General features: G+C 40.1%; 1 protein-coding gene across 6 annotated transcripts in view; it reads left to right on the top strand.

The window, feature by feature from the left end:
- Window positions 1-21,436: 21,436 nt before the first annotated feature.
- The window catches only part of Anln (anillin, actin binding protein), a 122,734-nt gene continuing 117,985 nt past the window's right edge, over window positions 21,437-26,185 (top strand). For 4 of the 6 annotated variants that reach the window (XM_021254585.2, XM_004840293.4, XM_021254586.2 and 1 more), the window contains exon 1: window positions 21,440-21,691. In XM_021254585.2, coding sequence (XP_021110244.2) covers window positions 21,674-21,691 — 18 coding nt within the window. In that variant the 5' untranslated portion in view covers window positions 21,440-21,673. Of the gene's footprint in view, window positions 21,692-21,803; window positions 22,027-26,185 lie in introns of those variants that run through there. The other 2 variants (XM_087196412.1, XM_021254584.2) reach the window with 2 other exon arrangements.

Here is a 26,185-nt window from a genome sequence, read left to right as displayed (position 1 = left end):
CAATTTACTGTAATAATATTGCCAAGATCGCTACCTTTGCCCTTGGGGGCCATTCATGAGTAAGATAAGGGCTACTTGAACATAGCACTGTGATACAAAGACAGTTGTTCAGATAACCCGAGCAGCGATTATATACAGCCTAGATATGATGCACAAAGGAGTGTTTTGTGTCTAGGGCAGGACACCGTGTGATAGTCAAGATTTCATGGGGCCGGGGACTTAGCTCAGTGGTTTCGCCGCCTGCTGCGCAAGCGCAAGGACCCGAGTTCGATCCCCGGTACCAAAAAAATAAAAAGATTCCATGCTATTTAACACTTACCAATGGCAGTGGTATATTTCTCAAACTTTATGTTTCATATTTTCAGACTGCAATTACTACAGAAAACTCAAACCATGGAAAATAAATTAATGGATGCCTATTTGCATTCATTTTCACTTTAAGGAAAGTGAAAACAATCTTTTACAATAGCCATGAGAAATGTAGACAATATAACATACAGTAAACACATTGTAAGGTCAACGCATGCAAGGTTCTGAAGGTCTTGAGGACATCGAGAGAAACGCAATAAACCTGGCAGAGCATTTTGTCACGGTCAGAAGACAATGCTGGCACTGTCCATCTTCAGAGCCCCTTTTTTCTCCTTTCCTTGGGGCATGTTTTCAAACTAGGGAACAAAGGAAAGTTCAATGTCAGGAGTATGATACACTGAAAAGCCTTGAACTTGTGAGAAATTGTTTCTTTTTCATCACTTAGATAACAGTGGGGGAAAAAGTTTTTGAGGCAGGGTCTCCCTATTGATTCAGGCTGGCCTCAAAAATTGTGTTCCTCCTGCTTCTGCCTCCTAAATGCAAGATCACAAGCATGGGTCACCAAGCCCAGCTGAAAATAGTGGAAACTGAACTATCACATATTAGTAGATAACCTCACATCCTGTCCAAAGAAGCTGTGAGTACTATCTTGAAAATAGATCCAGAACTCAGTCACTTGCTACTTTTTTGGTTCAAACCACTCCCTTCTCTTGTCTGGATTACAGGGAGGATACCCTAAATGACTTCTCTATTCCCATCCTTACCCTCTAATTCTATTCTCCAAATCCAGTGGCAAGGGACCCTGTGAAAAAGTCAGATCCTATCAGTCCTGGCCTCAAAACCCTTAAATGACTCCAAGTTCTTTATGACCTAGCCTCCAGTCCTTTCTTTGATGAATCTCCAGTACTCCTCCCCACCCTCCAGGTACACAATGGCTTCCGGAGGTTTCTCAAATGTGACAGGAACTGTTTGACCTCAAGGTCTTTGCAATTTGGGATTCTCTCAGCCTGAGAGGCTCCTTCCCAGGTATCCACAGACTAGCTTCTCACTTCCTTCAAAGGACTTAATGCTAATATTACTCTATTGAAAATGCCACTCCACTTAAAAATAGAGTGGCCACTCTGTTTAAAATTTCATTCTTTTCTCATATTTCATATCCCCTTTCTATGCTCTATGTTTAGCACTTACTTCATATTGTCTAGTTTATTAGGTATTTTACTGATTTTATTTTATTTATATTTTTTATTTTTATTTGCTGACGTGCTGGAGACTGAACCCAGGGCCTTCACACTGAGTTACATCCCTGGCCTTATAAATTTTTTAAAAATTTATCTATCTATTTATTTATTTATTATTAAATTCTTTTATTGGTACATTGTAGGTATACAACACAATTACATTTCTCATTGGGAATTGTACCTTTATATAATGCATCTTGGTTCTTATTTTTTCCCCATTCCTAGCCCTCCCTTCACCCCCTCCACTCTTCCCTATTTACAAAGACTTTATTTCCATTTTTTCCATTTCTCAGGATTTTTCCTTTCCCTTCTTTCCTTTCCCCTGCCCCTCCCACTACCCCTACCCCTTTGGACATTTTCTTCCTATTTTGCATTATCGATTATTCATTCTAATCATTGGTACATTTTAGGTATAAAATATAATGACATTCGTCATTGAAAATTTGCACCTTTACATAATCTCTCTTGGCTCTTATTTTTCACCCTTGCCCAGCCCTCCCTTCAAATCCTCCATTCCTCCCTATTTACAAAGATTTTGTTCCTATTTTTCCATTTTCTCATATTAATCCCATTCTCTTCTATCCTTTCCCCTAGCCCTCCCACTTCCTTCCTCTTTGCCCCTTTTCTTCCTATTACCTATTATACATTTAGTCCTTATTTACACTTTCAGTTTCTCACACCAGAGAAACTATTCGGTATTTACACATGTGTCCTATTTATTTCACTTAAGAGTATCGCCTCAATGTGCATCCACTTAGCTATAAATGTCTCTAATTTCTCATTGTTTATGGCTGAGTAGTACTCCATTTTATAAAAAACCTCACATTTTCTTTATACAGTCTCCAGTTGATGGGCATTTGGGCTGTTTTCAAGTTTTAGCTACCACAGACAGTGCTGCTATGAACATGGGTGCACATATATCACTATGGTATGATTCTTTTAATTCTTTGGGGAAGATCCCCAGCAGTGGAATAGTGGGGTCAAATGGGACTTCCAGTCCTAGTTCTTTGAGGTATCTCCATGCTGATTTCCACCGTGGTTGCACCACTCTACACTCCCACCAGCAGTGCATCAGTGTTTGTCTTTCCCCACAGCCCCGCCAGCATTTGTTATTGATTTCATGATAGCAGCCATTCTTTCTGGTGTGAGGTGGAATCTCAGCATTGTTTTCATTTGCATCTCTCAAATGACCAGTGATGTTGAACATTTTTTCATGTATTTATTTGCTATTTCTACTTCCTTGTCTGAGAAATGTCTGTTCATTTCAGATGCCCATTTTCGGATTGGGTCTTTAAATTTGGGAGGTCTCATCTTTTTCAGTTCTTTATAGATTCGAGATAGTAGACCTTTGTCTGAGGAAGAGCAAGTGAAGATTTTTTCCCACATTGTGGGTTGTCTCTTCACACTGCTGGTGGTTTCTCCTGCTGTGCAGAAGCCTTTTAATAAGAAGAGATCCCACTTGTTGATTGTTTGTGCTAGTTCATGGGCAACTGAGGTTTTGTTCATAAAACCTTTTCCTACACCGATGTCTTCAAGGGTTCTACCTAACCTCTGTTCCAACTGGTTCAGAGTTTCTATTTTAATATTTAGATCTTTAATCCATTTTGATTTTAGTTTAGTGCATGGTGAGAGATACAGGTCTAATTTTAATCTTTGGCAAGTTGAAGCCCAATTTTTCCAGCACCATTTATTAAAGAGGCTATCTTTCCTCCAGTGAGGGTGTTTGGCTCCTTTATCGAAGATGAGATGGCTGAGTGTGTCTGGCATTGTTTCTGCATCTTCTAATCTGTTCCACTGGTTCTCAAGTCTGTTTCTTTGTCAGTACCATGCTGTTTTTATCACAGTAGCTTTGTAGTAGAGTTGCAGGTTGGGGATTGCGATACCCCCTGCCATGTCTCTGTTACCTAGAATTGCTTTTGCTATTCTGGGTCTCTTCTTGTTCCAAATGAATTTGTGGATTGTTTTCTCAAGGTCCGTGAAGTATGCTGCTGGGATCTCAATTGGAATTGCATTAAATCTATATAGCAGTTTTGGAAGTATGGCCATTTTCACTATATTAATCCTTCCTACCCAGGAGCAGGGGATGTCTGTCCATTTTCTGATATCATCTTCAATTTCTCTTTTCAGAGTGCCATAGTTTTCAGAGAAGAGGTCTTTGATTTCTTTCGTTAGGATGATTCCTAGGTATTTCAGGTTTTTAGATGCTATTGTGAAAGGAATTATTTGTCCTATTTCTCTCTCAGTGAGTCTGTCATTGGTGTAGAGGAAAGCTATTCATTTTTGTGTGTTGACCTTGTAACCAGCTACTTGACTGAATTTGGTTATTAAGTCTAGAAGACTTTTGATGGAGTTCTTGGGGTCTTCTATATAGAGTATCATGTCATCTGCAAATAATGACAATTTGACTTCTTCATTACCTATCTTTATTCCTTTTATTTCTTTCTCTTGTCTAATTGCTGTGGCTAATGTTTCCAGAACTATATTGAACAAGAGTGGTGATAGTGGACATCCTTGTCTTGTTCCTGATTTTAGTGTGAAGGATTTCAGTTTTTGACCATTTAGTATGATATTGGCTGTTGGTTTTTCATAGATGGCTTCTATCAGTTTGAGGTAGAGACCATCTATTCCAATTTTTTGTAGGGTTTTTATCATAAATGCATGTTGGATTTTGTCAAATGCTTTTTCTGTATCTATGGAGATAATCATATGGTTTTAGTCCTTGGCTCTATTGATATAGTGTATTACATTGATTGATTTTCATATATTGAACCATCCCTGCATCCCTGGGATGAATCCCACTTGATCAGGGTGTATGATCTTCTTGATGATCTTCTGCATTCTGTTTGCCATTATCTTATTAAGGATTTTTGCATCTATGTTCATTAGTGAGATTGGCCTATAGTTCTCTTTTTCAGTTGGGTCTTTCTCTGCTTTGGGGATCAAGGTGATGCTTGCTTCCAGGAATGAATTTGGGAGTATTGCTTCCCTTTCCATTTCATTGAAGAGTTGAAACAGTAGTGGCAGCAGTTCCTCTCTAAATGTCTTGTAGAATTCAGCAGTGAAGCCATCAGGGCCCGGGCTTTTCTTAGTTGATAAGTTTTTAATTACATTTTCAATTTCATTGGTTGATATTGGGTTGTTTAGAATTTGTAGGTCTTCTTCGTTCAACTTTGGTAATTCATATGCATCTAGGAATCTGTCCATTTCTTCTGTGTTGTCCATCTTATTGGCTTATAGGTTCTGGAAGTAGGTATTGATGATCCTCTGGATTTCTGCTGGGTCTGTTGTCATTTCACCCTTTTCATTCCTAATTGCATGGATTTGGGCCTTTTCTTTCCTTTTTCTGACAAGGTTGGCTAAAGGTTTGTCAATTTTGTTGATTCTTTCGAAGAACCAACTCTTGGCTTCATTGATTTTTTGTATCATTCTCTTAGTCTCCATTGCATTGATTTCTCCTCTGATCTTTATAATTTCCTCCCTTGGATGAGCTTTGGGGTTGTCCTGCTCTTTTTTTTCTAGAAGCTTGAGGTTCAGCATCAGGTTGTTTAATTGGGCTCGTTCTGTTTTCCTAATATTCATATTCACTGCTATGAATTTCCCTCGTAAGACTGCTTTCATTGTATCCCATAGATTCCGATATGTTGTATTGTCATTGTCATTTAACTGAAGGAACTGTCTGATTTCTTCTTTAATTTCCTCTGTGACCCATTGGTTATTTAGAAGTGTGTTGTTCAATTTTCATGTGTTTATGAAATTCTTTGAGTTTCTTTTGCTGTGGATCTCCAATTTCATCGCACTATGGTCTGATAATATACAGGGGATAACTTCACTTCCTTTGCACTTACTTAAACATGTTCTATGTGTGAGTATGTGGTCTATTTTGGAGAATGACCCATGTGCAGCTGAGAAGAATGTGTATTCTGATTTTGTGGGGTGGAAGACTCTGTAAACATCTGTTAAATTCATTTGCTCAAGAGTTCGATTGAGTTCTAGTATTTCGTTACTTATTTTTAGTCTAGTTGATCTATCTATTTGTGACAGTGGGGTGTTGAGGTCCCCCACTACAATTGTATTAGTGCATATATGACTTTTCATGTCCGTTAGTATTTGTTTTATATAGTTGGGTGCACTAGTATTTGGTGCATAGATATTTATGATTGTCATCTCTTCCTCTTGGATTGTTCCCTTTACAAGGATGTAGTGTCCTTCTTCATCTCTCTTAATCAGTGTTGGTTTGAAATCTACTTGATCTGCAAAGAGGATAGCTACTCCTGCTTTTTTTCGGGTTCCTGTCACATGGAGTATTGTTTTCCACCCTTTAACTTTCAGTCTATGAGTTTCCTTTTGAAAGAAGTGTGCTTCTTGTATGCAGCATATTGTTGGATTTTGCTTCTTGACCCATTCTGCCAGTCTATTTCTTTTGATTGGTGAATTGAGACCATTAACATTGATGGTTATAACTGAAACGTATTGACTTGTCATTGCCATGACTTTTTCTTTTTGTTGGGTTCTCCCCCTTTACCTTTAATTTCTTGTCATGCCAGATGGGTTCATTCTGCTTTGCTTCCTGGGGTTGTGATCCTCAATGTCTGTTCCTAGGATATTGTGTACAATTCTTTGGAGCGCTGGCTTGGTATTCACGAAGTTCCTAAGGTGCTCTTTGTCATGAAAGTATCTTATTTTTCCATCCATTTTGAAAGATAGTTTTGCAGGGTACATCAATCTGGGTTGGAAGCTGTTTTCTTTTAGGGCTTGGAATATGTCACTCCAAGCTCTTCTTGCCTTGATGGTTTGTGTTGAGAAATCTGCTGTGATTCTGATGGGCTTTCCTTTGTATGTGATTTGTTTCTTTTCTCTGACTGCTTGGAGAACTTTGTTCTTCTGTTGTGTTTCTGGAATCTTAACAATTATATGCCTATGTGCAGTTTTTTTTGATCAAGGCTATTTGGAGTCCTATATGCCTCACTTATCTGTATGTCAAGCTCTTTTCCCCTGCTTGGGAAGTTTTCTGCCATTATTTCTGTGAAGAGGTTTTTATGTCATCTCCACTCTCTCCTGTTTCTTCATTGAGCCCAATCAGTCTTATGTTATTCTTTTTTGCATCATCTAGCAGCTGCTGGATTGATTTCTCATGTTCCCTTATAATTTTGAAGCAATTTTTCTTTTCCTGGTCACTAATTGCAATCTTATCTTCTATATCTGAAATTCTGTCCTCACACTGGCTCATTCTGGTGGGTAGACTTTCAATGGAGTTTTTCATGCCCTGGAAATCTATTTGCATCTGTTTTATGGATTCCATTTGTTTCCTATGTTGGGATTCCATCATGTTCCTCAGCTCCTCTCTAGATTTATTAATCATGTCTTGCACTAGGAGCACAATCTCTCCTGTTATCTGAGAAATTATTTCTGATTTCATTTTTTCCAGATCCCCTTTTGTTGCCAGTTCAGTGCATCCAGGTGATTGAGTATCATAGTGTTCCATGTCATTTCCCTTTGGGGTTGCTGTATTTGATCTGGAAGTCTGGTTTTGAGACTTATTTATGTGTTTTCTCATTTCGACTGGGGCGGGGGGCTGTAAGTGCCTGTAGGGATTACCTCCTCTGAGCTCGGAGAGGTGGGACAGGGGCTGGGAGCAGCGGTAGGGATGGTGGCCCAAAAGCCCTTTCCTGTGGGCTGGGAGCAGCAGGAGGGATGGTGGCCAGGAAGCCCCTTCCTCTGGACCAGGAGCAGTGGGACGGTGGCTCAGAAGCCCCTACCTCTGGGCCGGGAGCAGTGGGACTCAGTACCTTGGTCTGGTGGTCTGGTGTCCTCTGCGTCTTTGTAGTGTGGAACCAGGTGGCTTCCTGTCTGCAGCGGGCTGATTCGGCATGTTCCGTGCCACTCGGGACCTCAGTAGGGCGTGGGCAGACCTGCTGGTCTGCAGCGGGGTGATTCGGTGTGTTCCGCGCGACTGGGGACCTCCTTTTAAAATTTATTTTAAGAGAGTGTGTTACTGGGGGCAGGGATTTAGCTCAGTGGTGCCGGGCCTGCCTTGCAAGTGCAAGGTCCTGAATTCCATCCCCCGTAACGCAAAAAAAAAAAAAAAAAATTACATTATTCTCTTTTTTTGGTACCTGGGATGGAACTCAGGACCTTGAGCCTGTGAGGCAGGAGGCAGAACCACTGAGCTAAATCCCCTGGCCCCCTAAAAAATAAATAAATAAGAAAAATAAAAGAGATGGTGTTAGTAAATTGTTTAAGTTAACCAGGCTGGCTGGAACCTCTGATCTCACTGCCTCAGCCTCCTAGAGTGCTTGGATTATTACCCACCCACCCCGTGGTTTGTTTTCTTTTTTGCAGTAGTGGGATTGAACCCATGACCTTGCACTTGGTAGTTAAATGCTCTACCACTGAGCTACATCCCTAGTCCTATGATATTCTGAAGGAACAAAGATGTGTATTACTTTCTTCATTCCATGAGTATTTATTTACTTAGTGTTTTTTGTGACAGGGTCTCATTATGAAGTTCAGACTGGCCTTGAACTCACTATGTAACCCTGGCTGGCCTCAAACTTTCAGCGATCCTCCTGACTCAGTCTCCAGAGTGCTGAGATTATAGGCGTGCACCACCACACCTGGCTCCATGGATATTTATATACAAGGCATTGGGTTGGTTATTTTTAGAATACATTCAAAGACATGATACCTATTGTCAAGGAACTTATTCACTAATATGGAAAATATTATATAGTTACATATAGTGGATATAAATGACATATATGTCTATGTGTATATTCACATGTATGTATATACATACATGCCAGGCAATGAAGTGCATTAAAGATGTACTCCCTCTTCAATATTTCATTAAGTTTAAGAATTCCAAAAGTAAGCAAATTTTATGCCTCTGTAATTAACATACCTAGCCAATCATCACATTCTCTACCTTTATAATTATTTTTATGTTCACCCTATCAATATTTTCTTGAGGGTCATTTTGACTTCTAAATATCTTTAGTGACATGCAGCTATAAAGGTGCATATCAATGCAATCAAAATGTTTTAAAATGTATTCTACATGTACTACTGAAACATGAGAGCTAATGAATTTCTGAGCAGTTTCTCTGATGTCTTAGAAAAGGAATGCTGTTACCAGCTCCTGTGCTAGTCCCAGCCCTTCAATTGCTCGTGCTCATCAGGCGGGAGCATCTGCAGTAATTACTGATGCACTGCCCCACCTAGCGTTTCCGTGGGACTCAGCCTCTGCAGCTGTCCAGGTGGCTGGGTTTGAGGCAGCATTATTTTTCACACACTATGAGAACAATGAACAATTCCATCTCACTCAAAAACTTTCTTTTATATCTGTTTCTACATTAATATTGAGACAAAAGGATTGATCTGATTCACTCTTCCATTTTCAAAGCACTGATTAAAAAATCAAGAATTTATTAAAAGTGATGGGCAAGCTCTGTATTGCAATGGATAGTTCATGGGACTTTTAGCATGCATCAAGGAGAATTAAAGAATTTATTAAAACTGCCTTTAATAATTTATGTTTACCCTTAAGGATGCCTCTTACACTTAAGGATATCTTACTCAAATTTTCAAGCAATAACAAATAATGCTATCTTAGTTTTCTCACTGAAATATAGTCAGTTTTTTTCCCTCGTTATCAGGAATCGAACTCAGGACCTTGTGCTTGCCAGGCAGGCGAGGCCCCACTGAGCCACATCCTCAACCCTAGTCACTTTTTTTTTTTTGGTACCAGGATTGAACTCAGGACCTTACACTTTCGAGGCAGGTGGCAGAACCACTAAGCTAAATGCCCGGCTAGTCACTTTCTTTTTATGGTCATTATAATTTTGTACACTAGCAGCATTATATTGTGGATCATTATGATTTCTGAATATCTGTAATGATAACTTGCAGTCAATTTTAGACTTAAAAATCAAAGGAAAATAGGTGCCTGGAGAGAAATACAGTATTGTTATTTTGTGTGTAGTAGGATTACTGTTATGAGCAAAGAGTTTTTCTTATTTTGTCAGTAACTTTTTGTTTAATTATCTACTCATATGAATTTATATCTTCCTTTTACATGCTACACAGCAGAACAGATGGTATGTGTTGTTGGCAAACATTTAGTTTATTTACTATTTAGTTGTAAATTAGTTGATGGAGTTTTGGTATAAAAATGGTTAGGACTGAGGATAAAAAAAGGCAGTTAGTTTAGTGGTAGTGCACTTGCCTAGCATGTGTGAGGCTCTAGGTTTAATCCTTAGCGTTGCAAAGCCAATCAATCAAATTTTTTAAAGTTGGTTAAACTATCTTTGCAAAAAGACAGCATTATTTTCTTTTACAGGAAAATATCACCATGTCCATTTTAAAGATTCAGAAGAGATTTGATCATTTGCTGTGCCTGGGGTGGAGGGTAGTAAAGGCCAGAAGAGAAGGAAGAGATGAACACAAGGTGGTTGATTGTATTGCTACTGCAGAGACAAGTAGTCTTCCTAGCACACATTGGATAGTAGAAATCCATTTTGTTGAGAGTAGAAAAAGTATATATTAAGCTGGAAATTGAACAAGTCTTTAATTTCTTAAGAAAAGGTTTTTTAGTAACTAAAAATGAGTTAGAACCTTGAAATGATATTTATTTACTTTTAAGTTTCAGATGAGTGCTTACCCGAAGGGAGGGGAGAAGCTTCCAGTAAACACTTTTGACTTTTCTTCCTGTCCTATTGAAAGCAAGTTAGAATCTTCCTGTTGTTGAAAATATATGAATTGAGGAGACTGGATCTGCAGCCTGCAATTATGAAAAGACAGGGCAACCATGGTTGCAATAGTTCAGATTCTAATAAGCATTAACAGAAGCCTCAAGGGGAGTGAAAACAATTTTCCTTGACTCATAAAAAAAGAGAAAAAAAGAAAGAATCAAGGGACTAGTTGGTAGGGTTGTTTTTTCCCTTGACTTCTTTATATGTATATGTATAAATATATTTTTATTTAAGTTGAATGCCCTCAGAATGTCAATATTGAGAGAATAGAATGTTTTCAGTATGTGTATATTCTGGAGAATGAAAAGCACCATGTAAAAGCCAAATGAAAGAATGCTTTGTGAAACCACCTCTGGCTCTTTACTGCAATGAAAAAAGTTAGAACAGCACAAAGATCCTGGGAAATATTCTGTGATTTTTTTAAATTAAAAAAAATTTTTTTTTGAGACAGAGTCTCACTATGTAGTTCAGACTGGCCTTAAACTCAGTATGTAGCCCAGGCTTGCTTCAAACTCACAGTGATCCTCCTGCCTCAGCCTCCTGAGTGCTGGGATTATAGGTGTGCACCTCCATGCCCAGCTCTGTGATTTTTATTTGATGCCATGTTTCACTGTAAATGACTACAGTGAGGAAGGATATTTTTTAATCAGCCAAAATAAATTGCCCTTGATTATAATTTTGAAGAAGTCAAAATATCTATCAATTTATTCCATCCAAAGCTATTTGAAAGGTATTAGGATATTAAGTTCCTGGTATCTACAAGGCAAAAAGATGATGAAAAAGACACCCTACATTCCTACAAAGCGCTTACTGGAAGTGTGTATGTAGAAATGAGGTACTGTACACATCCTGTCCTTAAGTACACACAATAGGGATACCATGGTGAATAAATCAGAGTCCTACTTTGCATGGAGCTTATGTTGTACCAGGATAAGCAAACAACAAATCAACAAATGATGTAATTTCAAATACTAGCATGTGTTATGAAATGCACTAAACAGTGAGTTGGAGTGACAGAGGTCAGGAAAGGCTGCTTTGAGGAAGAGAATTTGGGCTGAGATTTGAAAGACAGACAATTCTAGGGAATGAATATTCCAGGCAAAGGGAATTACAGAGACACAAGGGATGACCTTGGCGTGATTCTGGAGACACAAGAAGGTCAGGGCCAATTTTGGATATGGATTGTGACTCCCAAGAGTTTGTGTGTCACAGACTTGGTCCTTGGTATGACAGTGCTGGGGCGGGGGGATAACTGGGGACTTGTAAGAGGTGAGCCCAGTGGGATGTCCTTGGTGCCCTTGGAGAGGCTCAAGGCAGTTCTCATGGGGCCTCTGAGTCAGTTTCAGAGAGTGGGTTGCTAAAAGGGAAGAAGCCTGGTGGCTACCCAGTCTCTTTGGCTTCCCGTCTGGTACTGTGATTCCTCCTCCCACACATACTCCTGCCACTGTGGTCCTACCCACCACGAGGTCCTCAGGAGAATGAAGCTGATGCCCGCACTGTGCCCTGGGACATTCAGAGATCTCAGATAATGAAACTTGTTTTCTCATTAAAGTAGCCTGCTTCAGATGTCTCGCTATAGTAACAGAAAATGGACTAAGACAGTCAGTATGGCTGAAGTCCAGTAAGCTACGAAAATGGCAGGAAAAATGTTCTGCAAAGTAAGGAGAGGCTAGGAAAGGAGCTTGGATCTTATTCTAAGTGCAATCAGAAGCCATGGGAGTATTTAGATGGTAGTAACACGTGATTTATGGGGTTTGTTTGTTTGGAGTGCTGGCAATTGAACCTAGGGCCTCACATGTGCCAGTGAACATATCTCCAGCTCTGATTTAAGTTTTTCAAAGCTTGAGTTGTCTTCTCTGAGAACAATGGCTAGGAAGGTGAGAGTGGAAGCAGGAAGACACATAAGAGTCTCTCCCAGTGGGCCGAGGGAGAGAGTGATGAGAGCTTTGGGTGCAAAGGAAGATGCAGAGATGGAGAGAAGTGGAAGAGCCAGGGCTTGGGAAGCAGAATTGACCATCACGTGGGTATGTGAGTAGCAGGAGGAGAGAAAGAAGTAAACATGATTTCTCTTGAGCAATCGGGTAGATGGCTGAGAAGACTCAAGACAGGCAGATAGAGGAGATTCAAGAATAACAGGTTTAGCGGGGAAATTTGCTTTGGGTCTGCTCTGTCAAATATGCTTACTGATATCCAAGTCAGGGTTTCAAACAGACAACTCAATATAAGAGCTCAAAGCTCAGGGAAGAGATGGGGCAAGAAAAATATGTTCTGGAGCCATTATATATAGCTGGCATTTTGAATCCAATGAGATCACCTAGCAGGTGTGTGTAGGCAGACAAGAGTACTCAGGGTAGAATGCAGAGTTTTTAGACACTTAGTTATGGGATGGAGAAAGAAGTGTTGGCAAAGTTCATTACATCTATCTATCCATGGTATCTGTCTGTCTGTCTACCTACCTTCCTATCTTCCTACTTACCTACCTCTACCCACCCATCTACCCATATACAGAGAATAATACACATGATGATATAACTATATATGAATTTCAGTCAAAAACTGACTACAACATTTCAGCCCAAAATTGACTGCATATATGATGGTGGTCCCATAAGACTATGTTGCCTAGTGATGTCATAGCTACATTAGTTCACTAAGTACATGGTGACATAATTGAGTTAGGGTGCATTTTTCATAACATGTCCCCATCATTAAATGACGCATGACTATATATTTTTTCCTGAACTGTTTTAAGAGTAGCTTGCAAACATGATCTTCTTTTACACCTAAATATTTCAGCGTGTGCATGTGTATATGTAAATATACATGCATAGGCATGTACAAATATGTAAACATGTATACATATATGAAAGGGAGGAGGGTGGGGCCAACGTAGTAAAATGTTAATATATCAGGAATCTAGGTGATTCCTAGAATCCAGGAATCTTTGTTTAAGGCATTACAAGCCTCTTGCACTCTTCTGTAAGTGTGAAATCATGTCAAAATAAAACAGTGCAAACTGAGTTATAAAGCGGATGATGACCTCACCATGGACCAGGGAGGAAATGTTGTAAGACCCCAAAATCAGTGGAGCTCACATTCAGACATTTAAAAGTGCTGGGCAGGGCATTCTGGTAGTGGGATCAGGGTAAGCCAGGGACAGAGGCGGCAGAGAGCAGGGTTTGTTCTGGGAATGGCGAGCAGATGAGTTCTGTTCTCTGGATGCTTCCCTTAGCCCTGGGCACTAAGCAGAGTGGGTACAGGGTCCTTTGCAGAGAGAAAAAGGGTGGGATGGGAAGTGTGATAAGGATTCAAATGGATGAGAATGAAAGGATTCAGAGCAACAATAAAGGTCTAGTTGGTTGGGATGCATTTGAAACGGAATGGGCTTGATTTTGTGTCTTTTTCCAGCAATGCTCAGCAAGCCAGGCAAAATAGAAAGAGAAAGGTTGGAGACTGGCAAGAACAAGAGCCAGGAGAATGGTACTGAAATGCTTTCTTCTGAGGTCTGGTGGGGTCAGAGCGAATTAGCTTGCAGGAGGTTGGGCAGTGTCAGGGGAAGGACTCAGTGCAGTGGACAAGTGTGGCCCAGATCTGTGTGCTAAAGGCTTCACCCCCAGCATGTGGTGCTCCTGAAGGTGGTGGAACCTCTAACAGCTGGGCCTGGTGGGGGTCTTCTGTTCTCTGGAGCAGTCTCTTGAAGGAGACAGTGGGAGCCTGGTTCCTGCATCGTTTCTTTGCTTCCTGACAGGAAGTGAGCAGTGTTGCTCTGCCATGCAGTCCTAACCAGGATGTGTCGCCATAGTCCCAAAACAACAGGGCCAGCCCATCATGTAGGGAAACTGAAAATCCTGAGCCAAAATAAACATTTTCTCTTTATAACTTGATTTATCTCAAGTATGTACTACAGTGATGGAAAGCTGACAAGCACTCCCGGGAAGGGCTGCAGAACTCTGGGTCTGGGCTCAGTCTTGTTTCCTCATCTACTATTTTAAATGGCTGGATTAGGTGAGCTGAACATCCTCTGATTACACTGAGACATTTTAAAACTCCATTTCCTCTTGGCTTCTTTTTCAGAATCCAGTAGCATGAGCTGTTTCCCACGTGACCTCACAAAACAGGGCAGGGTGGGAGGTGAGGACTGGTACTTGAGCATGACAACCATGCCTGAGTTATCGGTTTTACTGTGAGCAAAAGTTGGGAGAGTAAGTAAACTAAAGATTGATGACAGAGGGAAGGACTTGCAGGTTTGGTTGGAGTTAGCTGCCCTGAGAAGAGATAAGGACTCAAGATGAGAGTCAGGAGACCAGGTTCAGGGTTTGCAGTCTTGAAGATGGAGCATTTGACTCGAGTCTCAGTCAGATAAACTGGTGGGTGGGTGGGTAGAAGGCAGAAGCCTACACAGTGGGAAGGCTTTGAGGAATGGTGGGGTGAGGGTGTGGGAGACTGTGGTTCCTGAGAATTCATCAGCAAACGGTACTTGGGGGCCTAGGAAGTGTCAGGTAGGGAGGGAGCTGAGGAAGACTGGTGCTGTGGTTTAAATGTGTCCCCCCAAAAGCATCCGTTGGAAATATGCTCCCTGGTGTAACAGTACTGGGAGGTGGGACTAAAGGAAGGTGTGGGCTCACGGGGGATCCACTGTACAAGTGGATTAGTGCCACAACAAAACAACAACAACAACAAAGTTCGTGACAGATATTAATGAAATAAAATAAACTTAGTCTATTTTCTAGTATCACATTTAAGGAGAAGATTTTATCTTTGATGTTCAATAAAAGGACTTGGATATTTAAGAAACACTGGATACTGCTATTTTGTAATATTTAAGAGTTACTTTAATATGGGATCACTAAAAAATGGAATTTTATGAAAACAGCTTTCAGAAATGTAGGTATGGAAAAATAATCAACAGAGAAATTATAGTGTGAGAAGTACATGAAAGAATCGTTCTTTATGAAAGGATTTACTGTGGTCTTTTTTTTTTTTAGTGTGGTCTTTTATTTTTATTTATTTATTTTTAAATTTATTATTTAAAAAATTTTTTCTGGTACCAGGAATCAAACTCAGGACCTTGTGCTTGCCAGGCTAAACTAAATCCCTGCCCTTCAGTGTGGTCTTTTATTATTCTTCTTTTTCTTTTTTTTTAAACCGGGGATCAAACTTGGAACCTTGCACTGTGAGGCAGGTGGCGGAACCACTGAGCTAAATCCCCGGTCCCTAATGTGATCTTTTAAATATGAGTTTGCTAGATATTCTCATAAACCGCAGATGAATGTAAAAAGAGCACTGAACCTATTTGCATCTTTGGAATATTCTACTGAATAAAGGAGATATGTCTGTAGTTGCAGTGGTTTTAAAAAACAACGTAGTCAGAAAGTCAAATATGTTTTTTAGTTCCTCTGAAATCTGAAATATTTTCACTGATTAAATTCGAAACAAATTATGTCACACTAAAAGCCATTAAGAGCATAAATTGTATCCTTTTCAGTAACATGTTGATAACAACTTTTGATGGTTCTTATTCTCCATTATAATAAATGTATAGAATTGGCCTTTTGACCAGATAACCTGAGGTAGAGCACTTGCGGCTAATCCCTCTGGCCACTGCCTTCTGGTTAGAGCTTGGCCTTTTCTCTTCCTGTAAAAATACAAATATTTACGTTATTGCATTATTTTGTCAAGTAAATGAGAATGTGTGTGAATGTATTTTAACTATAAGTATACAGCAGTGGTGGCGAACTTATGGCACATGTGCCACAGTGGGCTGTTTATATCATTGAAAGCTCTGTTTTTCTTTTAATGAATGAGTTGTTCTTTCTAAGCTAAAACCTCAGTATTCAGGTTTAATTGCAATGTTGGCAGCTGTCGATAATTAAGTGGGTCCCGGGTTGCTGTTTGGGAGCTTGGTCTCTAAAACATTTGCCATCACTTGATACAGCATTTGGACTGTCCTTATCGAAGTCAATGCTATCCAATTTTCGTGTTTTCTGGCCTTCCATCAATTTCATCTGCAAAAGACACACTTATTTCCTTTGTCTTGGAGGAAATATTAATTTTCTAGGGCTAGTCATCTCTGTTTCAGATACTCAGTTCTGTTAATATAATAAGTTGTGGCCTTTTAAAAAATAATTTGAGAAGTGTATTTTTTGTTTATTTAATGACTTAGTCCAAATACCCTTTTGTGTGTGTGTGTCTGTGTGTGGGTGTGTTCATCTTAATTTCTCCAACTCTAAAATAGGAATAACAGTTATTTTTACATTCATTCGTTCATTCATTCATTCAATACGTATCTACTGCATTCCTGTGCCCAGAAGGTCCTGGGTTACCACCACAAAGATGAGCTCCCAGCCTTCGCTTATACTTTAGTGGAAGAGCAGGATCATAAACATAAATACATAACTAAAATAATGTCCAATCATGGTAAATTTGATGAAGAAAATAAGTCTGAGTAACAGGATAGAAAATGATTTGGAAGCAGAGAAGAGAGGGTGGCCAACTGTCACTTCCTTTTTAAAGAGAGAGCATCTGCAAGCTTAGACCAACTGCCTAGGTAGGTTCAGAGATGGGCATCAGGCTTTCCTTTCCTTCTTTCCTTTCCTTTCCTTTTTTTTTTTTTTTTTGTTTGAGACAGAATCTCACTAAGTTGCTGAGTTGCCCAGGCTGGGCTGAAACCTGCAATTCCAGAGTGCTGGCATTACAGGCGTGGGCTGCCATGCCAGTCCATGGCTCTTTTTAGGACCAGAGAAGAAGGCGTGAAGGTGGAGCCTCATGAAGAAAAAAGAGTATTGTGCTATCAGGAGGATATTAGGTTGCTAGGAGAGGCAGGCAGGCTCCAGATGCCATGGGGCCTTGTGGGTGTGTTGTGTTATTCTAATTGCAATGGAAGACATAAACCAGCCCTAAACTAGGACTTGACGTTGCATAATTTATATTTAAAAGATCTCTACATAGTGAGAACCTGTTTCAAAAAATCTCTATGTGAAAACAAGTAAGAGTTTATTTGGTATGTTTGCTATAATCAATTATGTATCTATACATCACTAACAGATACTTTAAAATGGTAATTATTATATGTATTGTACTGGTAGTTTAACTCAGGGCCTTCACACTGAGCTACCTCCATACCCCTTTTTGTAACAGGGTCTCACTAATTTGCCCAGGCTAGGCTCAAACTTGCCATCCTCCTACCTCTGCCTCCTAGAGTGCGAGGATTACAGGTGTGTGTTACTACTTCCAGCTTACAAATGATAATTTTTAAAATATCATTTATAAAAACAACAGCAAAAAGATATAGGCAAAAATTAACAAATGAGTTTAAAGAGCTTTCCGGAAATACAAATGTGTTTGGAAGACATTAAAGTAGACCTGCACTACTGAGGAGGATACATTGTACCATGTTCATGAGTAGGAAGGCTTAATATGGCAAAGATGTCAATTCTTTCCAAGTTAGGTGATAAATTCAGTGCAACTCTAATCAAAAATTTCAAGAGTTTTTTTTTTCTCCTTTGTGGAGCCTGAGAATACAATTTAGGTGTAAGAACAAGAGGCAAAATGAAACAAGTTAATCCTGAATTTGCTCTGTTAGGTATCAACATTGTGTGACACTGTGGACAGAGACAGAGGCCAAAAGAACCGAGGAAAGAGCTTCAGTATAAAACTACATTCACATGAGAAAAAGTCTTGTTTTGAGGGCTGGGGATTTAGCTCAGTGGCACCATGTCTGCCTAGCAAGCACAAGGTCCTGAGTTCAATTCCTGGTATAAGAAAAATTCTTGGTTTGGTGCTAGGAATTAACCCAGGGCCTCATACCAGTTATGTGTGCACTCTGCCACTGAGTGATATCGCTAGCACCCTCCAAATTTGATATGAGTAGCCTTTGGGTCAAAGGGAAAAGGAAGGACAATTTAAAAACTGTTGCAGAAACCACTGGTTACCCATATAAAATACTAAATCAAGACCAATAGTTGAAAGACAAAGCCATGAAAATCCATTGCTTAAAATATTCAGAAGAAAATACAGGAAAACATCTTTATGATCTCAGGGTAAAAAGAACTTGTTGTGGCATAAAAATGCCAAATCCTAAAAAAAGTACATATTTTTGATAATAGTAACATTAAACACTTCTGTACATCAAAGATTCATAAAGCAGAAAGACAAGCCACCAAGAAAAGATATTTGTAGGCCCCCCCAAACATCTTGTTTTTCCAGAATATGGGAAAAAATAACAAATAGCCTATGAATCAATAAGACAACCAACAGGAAAAGTACATAAAGTTCAATGTCATAGAAAAAAAGTGAAAGGCTAAAAAAACACATGAAATAATATTCATCTCCACTAGCAATAAGAGAAATAAATGCACACAAGCAAGAATGACAAAATTTTTAAAATAGCCATTCACAGCCGGGCGTGGTAGCCCACACCTGTAATCCCAACACTCAGGAGGCTAAGGGAGGAGGATTACTGGGAGTTCAAGGCCAGCCTGGCTACATAGTGAGTTCAAGGCCATCCTGAACTACATAGTGAGACCCTGTCTCAAAAAACCAAAAGGAAGAAAAAGAACACCACCCCAAAAGAACCCATTTACAGTACTGAGGAAGAACTAGAGTAACAGGTACACTTATAAACTATTGATTGGAGTATAAATTGTTATAAGAATTTTTTAAGATCAATCTATTTTCAGTATGTTGTAATAATATCAAAATACATTTATTCAATGAGCCATGAAATTCTAGGTGTGTTATTCTAAGCAAGTTTTTTATGTGTATGTAAGGAGACAAGAATAGTCACTGTATCATGGGATCTTTAGAATGAAAATCTAGGAACAAGCTAAATGTCCACTGAAAGATAATGGATATTGTACAAATTACACTCATTTTTATATAATAAGATAGAAGTGAAAGTGAATGAAATAAAGCTATAGTACAATATTAGTGAGGATGGCTCTCATAAAGATGAGACAAAGAAACTGCAGAAAAGATATCCGCAGGGAAAAAAAGTTACATGAAACACTGTATCTTGTTGTGGAGGTACATTTAGATGTAACAAAAGTATACACATGTCCTTGGGAGTGATAAATATCAAGCAGTTTTATCACTGGGGAATGGGAAGGTGAATAGGATTAGAAGGGTCACATAGAAGATTTCAGTTATGTGTGAGATTTTTAAAAAGTGGGTACAAGGTGGGCATGGTGGTGCACGCCCGTAATCCCAGCACTCAGGAGGCTGAGGCAGGAAGATTGCAGTGAGTTTAAGGCCAGCCTGAATTACAGAGCAAGACCCTCTCACAAAAAAAAGTGAATACAGGGTTATGTTTTATTCACTTTTTCTTTTTTTTGTAAACTAGAAATATTTTATAACAGTTTTTAAAAAAATTGTTCCATCTTATAAACTGAGGAATGAATAGGACGGCTGTTAGGAGAGGACTGTGGTACTCGGTGGATTGAGGATGTTGCACAGTGTCTGGCACACAGTAGGTGTTTCACACACAGGCGCTTTTGTTGCTACTATTACTACCATCATCCTGAAGATAAAATCCAAAGATACAGGGGGATTGTGAAGAAAGGTAAAAGCAGAGCAGCTATCTTTTGCTGGGTGCTTTATCCCCGTTTTGGCTACTGCTAGTTTGGAAGGAATCTAAGGATCAGGGAGGTGCTAGCCCCAAGGCACAACGGCTACATAAATTTCTAGTGACTCATTCCCAGTGTTGTCTCACACACATAGCTGAACCCCAAACACACACACCTTTTCTGCTCAGCACCTGAAAAAAATTCAAGGACCTTTTTCCTCGTTGGTTTACAAGTGGCATATTCTGAGGTAAATATTAATAATTCCATGTTACAAAATACTTTGGGGTCTCTCACCAGAGCTCCAAGGGCAGTTGATTATTCTTGTTACACAGATACGCACAAGAGAGGCTAAGTCAGAGGTTCCTAAGCTGGTGTTCACAAACTGCACGAAATCATGTATGTTAAATAGCTTACGATTGAGGGGTTTTTTTCTAGGTAGGTCAGCTTCAGTTTCTAAATTCATGACTTACCCCCACGGGAAAAAAAACTGGTCAGACGATTTGCTTAAAGCCTAAAGTCACATGGACCTGGGTCCTGGTAGAGTCCAGACCCAACTAGTTTCTCCCCACCTCAGGTTCAGAATTTGGCTTATCACAATCTATCATTAAAATGCAAATGAAAGAAATTATTGGTAAAATAACGTCTGCCATCCTTACTGACTGCTAAAATGGAGACGTTATTAAATATAAACATCTTACTTGAATACAGTAAGTGGAATAGTGTTGTTTGGTTCAGCTGTTGGGCAGTCACTGTAATCCAGGTGGGTGTTACTTTTCAGATGGGCAAGTAAAGAGCTGTTTTTACAAGTCCCAGTGGGCTTGTTAGGCAAGAAATGAACCTAGTGCGGCAACTATGTACGATTATTTTACAATCATCAAGCAAAAGCGTGAAGCCGGGCACACGTCTGTTATCCCAGCACTCCGGGAGGCTGAGGTCAGAGTATCCGAAGTGTGAGCCCTGTCTCAATGAGTAAAAAGGGCTTGGGATGTAGCTCAGTGGGAAGGTCCTGAGTTCAATATCCAGTACCACAGCGTTAAAAAAAGCGTAGAGACGAAGACTGATCTAGGGTGGAGAGCGGATCACGAAAAAAAAAAGAGATTTCCATTTCCCCTGGACCAGCTAATGTCTGCGTGCGTCGCTTGAACTAGAGAGCCTTCCAGGTCACTCCCAGCTCAAACCCCAGATACGTGGGTATAGGATTAAAACAGCAGGACACCCGAAGTTCTCTCACAGCTTCTCCTTCCAACAGAAAGCACCAGTCACGGCTCCCAAGTATCCTGGACCCCCAGAGCCGCCTCAGAGACAGGTCCAGCGCCTGCAGCCCCGCTCCGGGGCAGTGGGCGCCAGGTGGCGGGGAGGGAGGAGGCTTTGCAAGCCAACGCCCCCGGCGGGACTCCAGAATCCTAACCCTACATTTAGTAATTGAAAGAAGGCGGGAACGCCCAAACGCCAGGCTGAGACGCGACCGGACCAGCTTAGTCAGGGTGGGGCGACAGCAGTGGGGTGGGACTCAGGTACCGACCTGGTTGTGCGCCAAGGAACTTCCGGTCCAGCGACGCCATGTGACCGAGGCGCGCCTAACCCCTGCGCATGCGCGCCGCTCCCGGCGCTGAAATTCAAATTTGAACGGCCGCAGAAAGCCGAGTCTGACACTGCAGGCTGAGGGTAGAGGAGAGTTGGTAGTGGGTGAATTCCCCTGTTGGGACTTCTTGTTTTCTCCAGGAGACACACTGAACTCCAGACTCACTTTTCTTTTCCTGAATTTGAGCCATCCTTTCCGCCGTCTTATAGTCGGCACGCGACGCCCGGGGCGATGGACCCGTTTACGGAGGTGAGAAAATTTGCTTGCGCGGCACACCACGACCCCTCTCGACTCCCACCCTCTTTCCGCTCTGTCAACCTCTGCCCACCCGCCCGAGAGCGCGCGCGTGCGCAGTGCGTGAGAACGTGGCGGGGGTTAGCGCCCCCCGAGCTGGGGAGACCAGGTCTGGTCGCAGCTACTCCCTGTGCCGCGTCTCCGGTCTGTCCGCGGCGGTAGTGTTACTGTCCTCCAGACGGAACTCGGGGAGGAAAGCTTTGAGTCCGTTTTAAAAGGCGGTAGTGCGGAAGCTCTCGCAGCCCCTGTTACTGCAGTGGCCCTCGGGAGTCGTGATCCCCCCCTTCCAGGTCTGTCTCCAGCTGCACAGAAGAGGCTTGGGGCTCACGGAAAGAGGCCTGCTGGAAGAAGCTTGAATCGCTGGCAGGGTGGTGCCCAGTGACTCAGGGCTGCGTGTGCAGCCACTGCCTGGAGACGGGAAGGGATGTGATAAGGGGATTTGCGTGTTTAAGGTCCTGCTAACGAGAGGGCAGCGCAGCGTTTAGATGCGCAGGTGCCCGACCTTTGCGTTCCTTCCTAGTGTCTGTAGTTCCGCCACACCCCTTTGCTCTGCTGATTCTCGGCTTCGTACCTGAGATCTTTTTTTTCAAAGCAAACAGGGCTAGCTAGCCCAGTGAGTGGAAACCAATACTATTAGCCCAAGGTTAAAAAAAAAGAAAAAAACTAAAGATGTAAACCAATACCTTCCTCATCTTTTGTTCCTCGGAAATAGTATGGATCACATCGCTATTGTGTCTCTGGTTTTTCATGTTGAGGATGTACGTCTACACATTGAGGAGTTTCGTTTTGCTGCGTTTAACTTCACGAAGTTCCTCTTTAGGCTGTTGTGCAGCTTCTAAACTGCAATTTGTGTGTGTGTGCGTGCGTGCGCGCGCGCATTGTTGCAAAGTGGGCTTAAAAGTATTTCTACACTAGACTGAAAACCTAAATGCAATGGAGTGGGATAATGCATACTTTTAGGAATAATTACAACTCCATAAGTTAAGTCTAAGACACTAAAGATTTCAACAGTTAAAAGTTTATCTGTATTCAAAGTATAAGGTTTTTTTGTTTCAAATTTTCAATTATATTGTGGGAAACACATCAATTTGCTCAGCTTACTTGAAGATTCTAATTGGAAAATCCAAGACACATTTTTTTTATCAGTTTTAAAGAATAGGGCTGGTCATGCACCAAATATCTGTCAGTCACACTGAAGCTAAAAAGTATGTATTATTTTACATTAGGTGGAGTAGAACCCCTAAAGACAAGGCTGTATGTTCTCCGTAGTAACTGACAGGAAAGAGTAAATGCCTGGGAAGAAACATTTTGAAAGTTGGCTGAAAATTTTTACTTAAAAATGTCATTCTGAAGCTAGTGCAAATGTCAGTTAATTGAAACTTTCTATTTAGATAATTTTAGAATCTATTTAGAAATGTGGTTTGGTTTCATACGTACAGTTTATATCATGAACGTTAGATCAGTTGCAGTTGGAATAACAGCTTTCACGTCTTTTCCTTAATTGGTAACAAGTGAACTAGTTGAACTAGTTCCAACTTCTAGGTGCTTGATGATGGCATTCATAACATTTTTGTACAGTGCAATGAATTGCTGGTACATTTTCTTCTCTAAAAAGGACTTAAAGTCATTATAAAGTGACCATTAAGAGCTTCCTTCTCAAAACCGTGGAGCACAATAAATTAAGAGAGTTTTCTCAGTTTTTCCAAGGGTGACTCATAGCCAGCACTATCCTGCAAACAGGAAAGGAATCAACTCATTTGCATAAATCCCAGGATCTGTTCTAATTCTCTTGGTAACTCTGGTCCACAAAGGTTATAATCATCCTAAACTCTATTTTCTTTAAACAAGACTTTGTCATTGGTTCTCCCCACTGCCTCTGCTGCTGTCTAGCTTTCTGTCAGTCTCCCAGCCTTTTCTGCCTATTGAGCTCGGATTTGATCTTCAGCTTGCAATGTGATCTCCCTTCTCCAGAGGGCAATCACCTTTCCCAGTGCTCATCTCACTTGCATTTACCTGTTGAACTGAGCCTTTCGAAGGTAGGAACTGTTCTTTGCTGTTCAAAGATATTTTCATAAAAATCAAATGCAACTAACAATATTTTGCTGAATTAACACAGTGGACAGCTATTAAGTGTCAATTTTATAAATCTATTAGAACATGTTAGCAATTTTTTTCTTAACTGAAGAAAATTTCAAAATACATAAAAGTAGAATAACTTCATGCACCCATCATCTAACTTTTGCAGTTATCAACATAAGCCATATTGTTTTTTGCTTTATCCCCTCTCACCTACTCCACTGAATTATTTTTTGTTTTTTGAGACAGGGTCTTATGTAGCCCAGGCTGGCCTCAGACTTGCAGCAATCCTCCTGCCTCAGCCTCCTGAGTGCTAGGATTATAGGTGTGTGCCACTACACCTGACTCCCACTGAATTATTTTGAAGCAAATCCTAGACATCATATACAGTGGTACCTTGGTTCAAAAATTTAATTTTTTCCACGATTCTGGTCACAAATGGAATTGGATGAGCATCATCTCAAATTTCCCCATAAGGTCAATGTTGAACCTAACCATTAAATTTGATTCAGTTGTAGACCAATATGGTTTGCATCAAGAATTGTGGAAAGAGTTAAGTTTATGAACCAAAGTACTGCTGTAATTTCATACACAAATACTTTAGATACGAAAGACTCTTTTAGCAAAGCATAATCACAATGCCATTATCACACCTAAAAAATTAAAAGTAATCCCTTAATATTATGGATAGTCTATGATTCAGATTTCCCCAAGTGTCATATATTTTTAGACCTTATTTCTTTGAATCTGGATCTGGACAGAGTCCACAGGGGAGTGTTTAAGTGGTTCTTCATGAAGCAACGGTAGAGAAAAGAATCCATCTCAGATTGATTCATGGACTAACAAGCAATTGTGGCATGCATTTGTTATGATCAGCTGATAGCATTAAAAATTCTGATATGAGGTTGGCTTGTTCTGCTGCCAGTAAGTTCCTAAGAAGAGCAATGGCTTTGTCAAGAGACAGTTTTAGTGACATGGTTAAGAACCCAGACCCTGGATTCTGGATCTGAATCCTGCTTTGCCACTTCTAAGCCATGTGACCTATCTTGTGTTACTTAGTCTGTGCATCAATCTCTCATCTGTAAAGTAGTAGAAGAAACAGATCCTACCAAGTAAGGTTTTGAAAATGAAATGCTTTAGTTTTTGCCAAGCCCTGAAAGTACTTTATATTAAATTCTGTATAATTGTTACATTATTTTTATACTTGTCAGATGAATTTAAAATCAGACTTGCTACTCTTTTTTTTTTTTTTTGGTACTGGGGATGGAACTCAGCACCTCACACTTGCCAGGCTGACACTGTGTCTCTGAGCTAAATCCCTGGTCCTTCCTATATTGAAACTTTAAAGGGATAAAACTATAATTAAAATACTTTGGTGCTAAATACTTTTAGGAGCTACTCTGAGAGCCGAGGCAGGAGGATTGCTTGAGCCCAGGAGTTTCAAGCCAGAATGAGGAACATAGGGAGACTCATCTCTTAAAAATAAATAAATAAATAATATACTTCCTGAGGCATTCTAAAAAAATTTGTGAGATACTTTAAATCCTTCTGTGCATGCAAGCTAAGTATAAATAAATAAAGAAAAGACTGCTACTGTTTTTAGTAGTGTTTTTCTTATTTTCCAGAATTAAATAACAGTGTGGGTTGTATTTGAGTCGTTAAATTCCTGATGTAGTATTATTAGTAATAGCTTATACTTACTGAGCTGTTGAGTTTATGTACTTTAGATATACTAATTTCTTTAAATTAGCAAACTTTGGTGTTTATCAGTTTAATTTTTTTTGCTTATCTATAACTTTTTAAAATCTGGGATTTTTTTTTTTTTTTTTATTTTTGTACCGGGGATCGAACTTGGGTTCTTGCACTTGCGCAACAGGCGACTAAACCACTGAGCTGTATCCCCGGCCTGAAATCTGGGAATTTTTGAATCTAATGCAAACAATACAATACTTGTGTATGTTTGAATGGCAAAGCCACATTCTTTTGCTGTGACCCTTTGCTCCTGGTAATTGAAGCTGTTCAGACTCCTAAGTATTCTAACGAACTGGAGTGAACTGTGGAGATGACCATGCCTGAATACAATTTGGCAGTTTGGTGTCTGCAGAGTGATATCGTGGGGAAAATTATCAGACGTTTATGAATTTTTGTAACAGTATGATCACATTTGAGTTTTTTAAAGGAGATTTTTATTTAGAGGCTGAAGTCTTGTGTTTTGGATTTGGTTCCAAGGCATTTGGTTCTAAATTACTCTTTCAGTGACACAGCATCTTGATTTAGTGTTCCTAATTTTAATGAACTTTAAATTAAAAATTATTCCTAAGAAGAGAGTTGTTCCTTGTTTCAAATTTAGCTCATGTTCTTTTTGCATGCTCA

The sequence above is a fragment of the Heterocephalus glaber genome, unplaced genomic scaffold, assembly GCF_053883595.1.
Source record: "Heterocephalus glaber isolate CG9 unplaced genomic scaffold, H.glaber_assembly_v1.0 deba00001610, whole genome shotgun sequence".
NCBI lineage: Eukaryota > Metazoa > Chordata > Mammalia > Rodentia > Bathyergidae > Heterocephalus > Heterocephalus glaber.
Note: the sequence above shows the minus strand (reverse complement) of the source record. Positions and strands in the feature narration are given on the sequence as shown.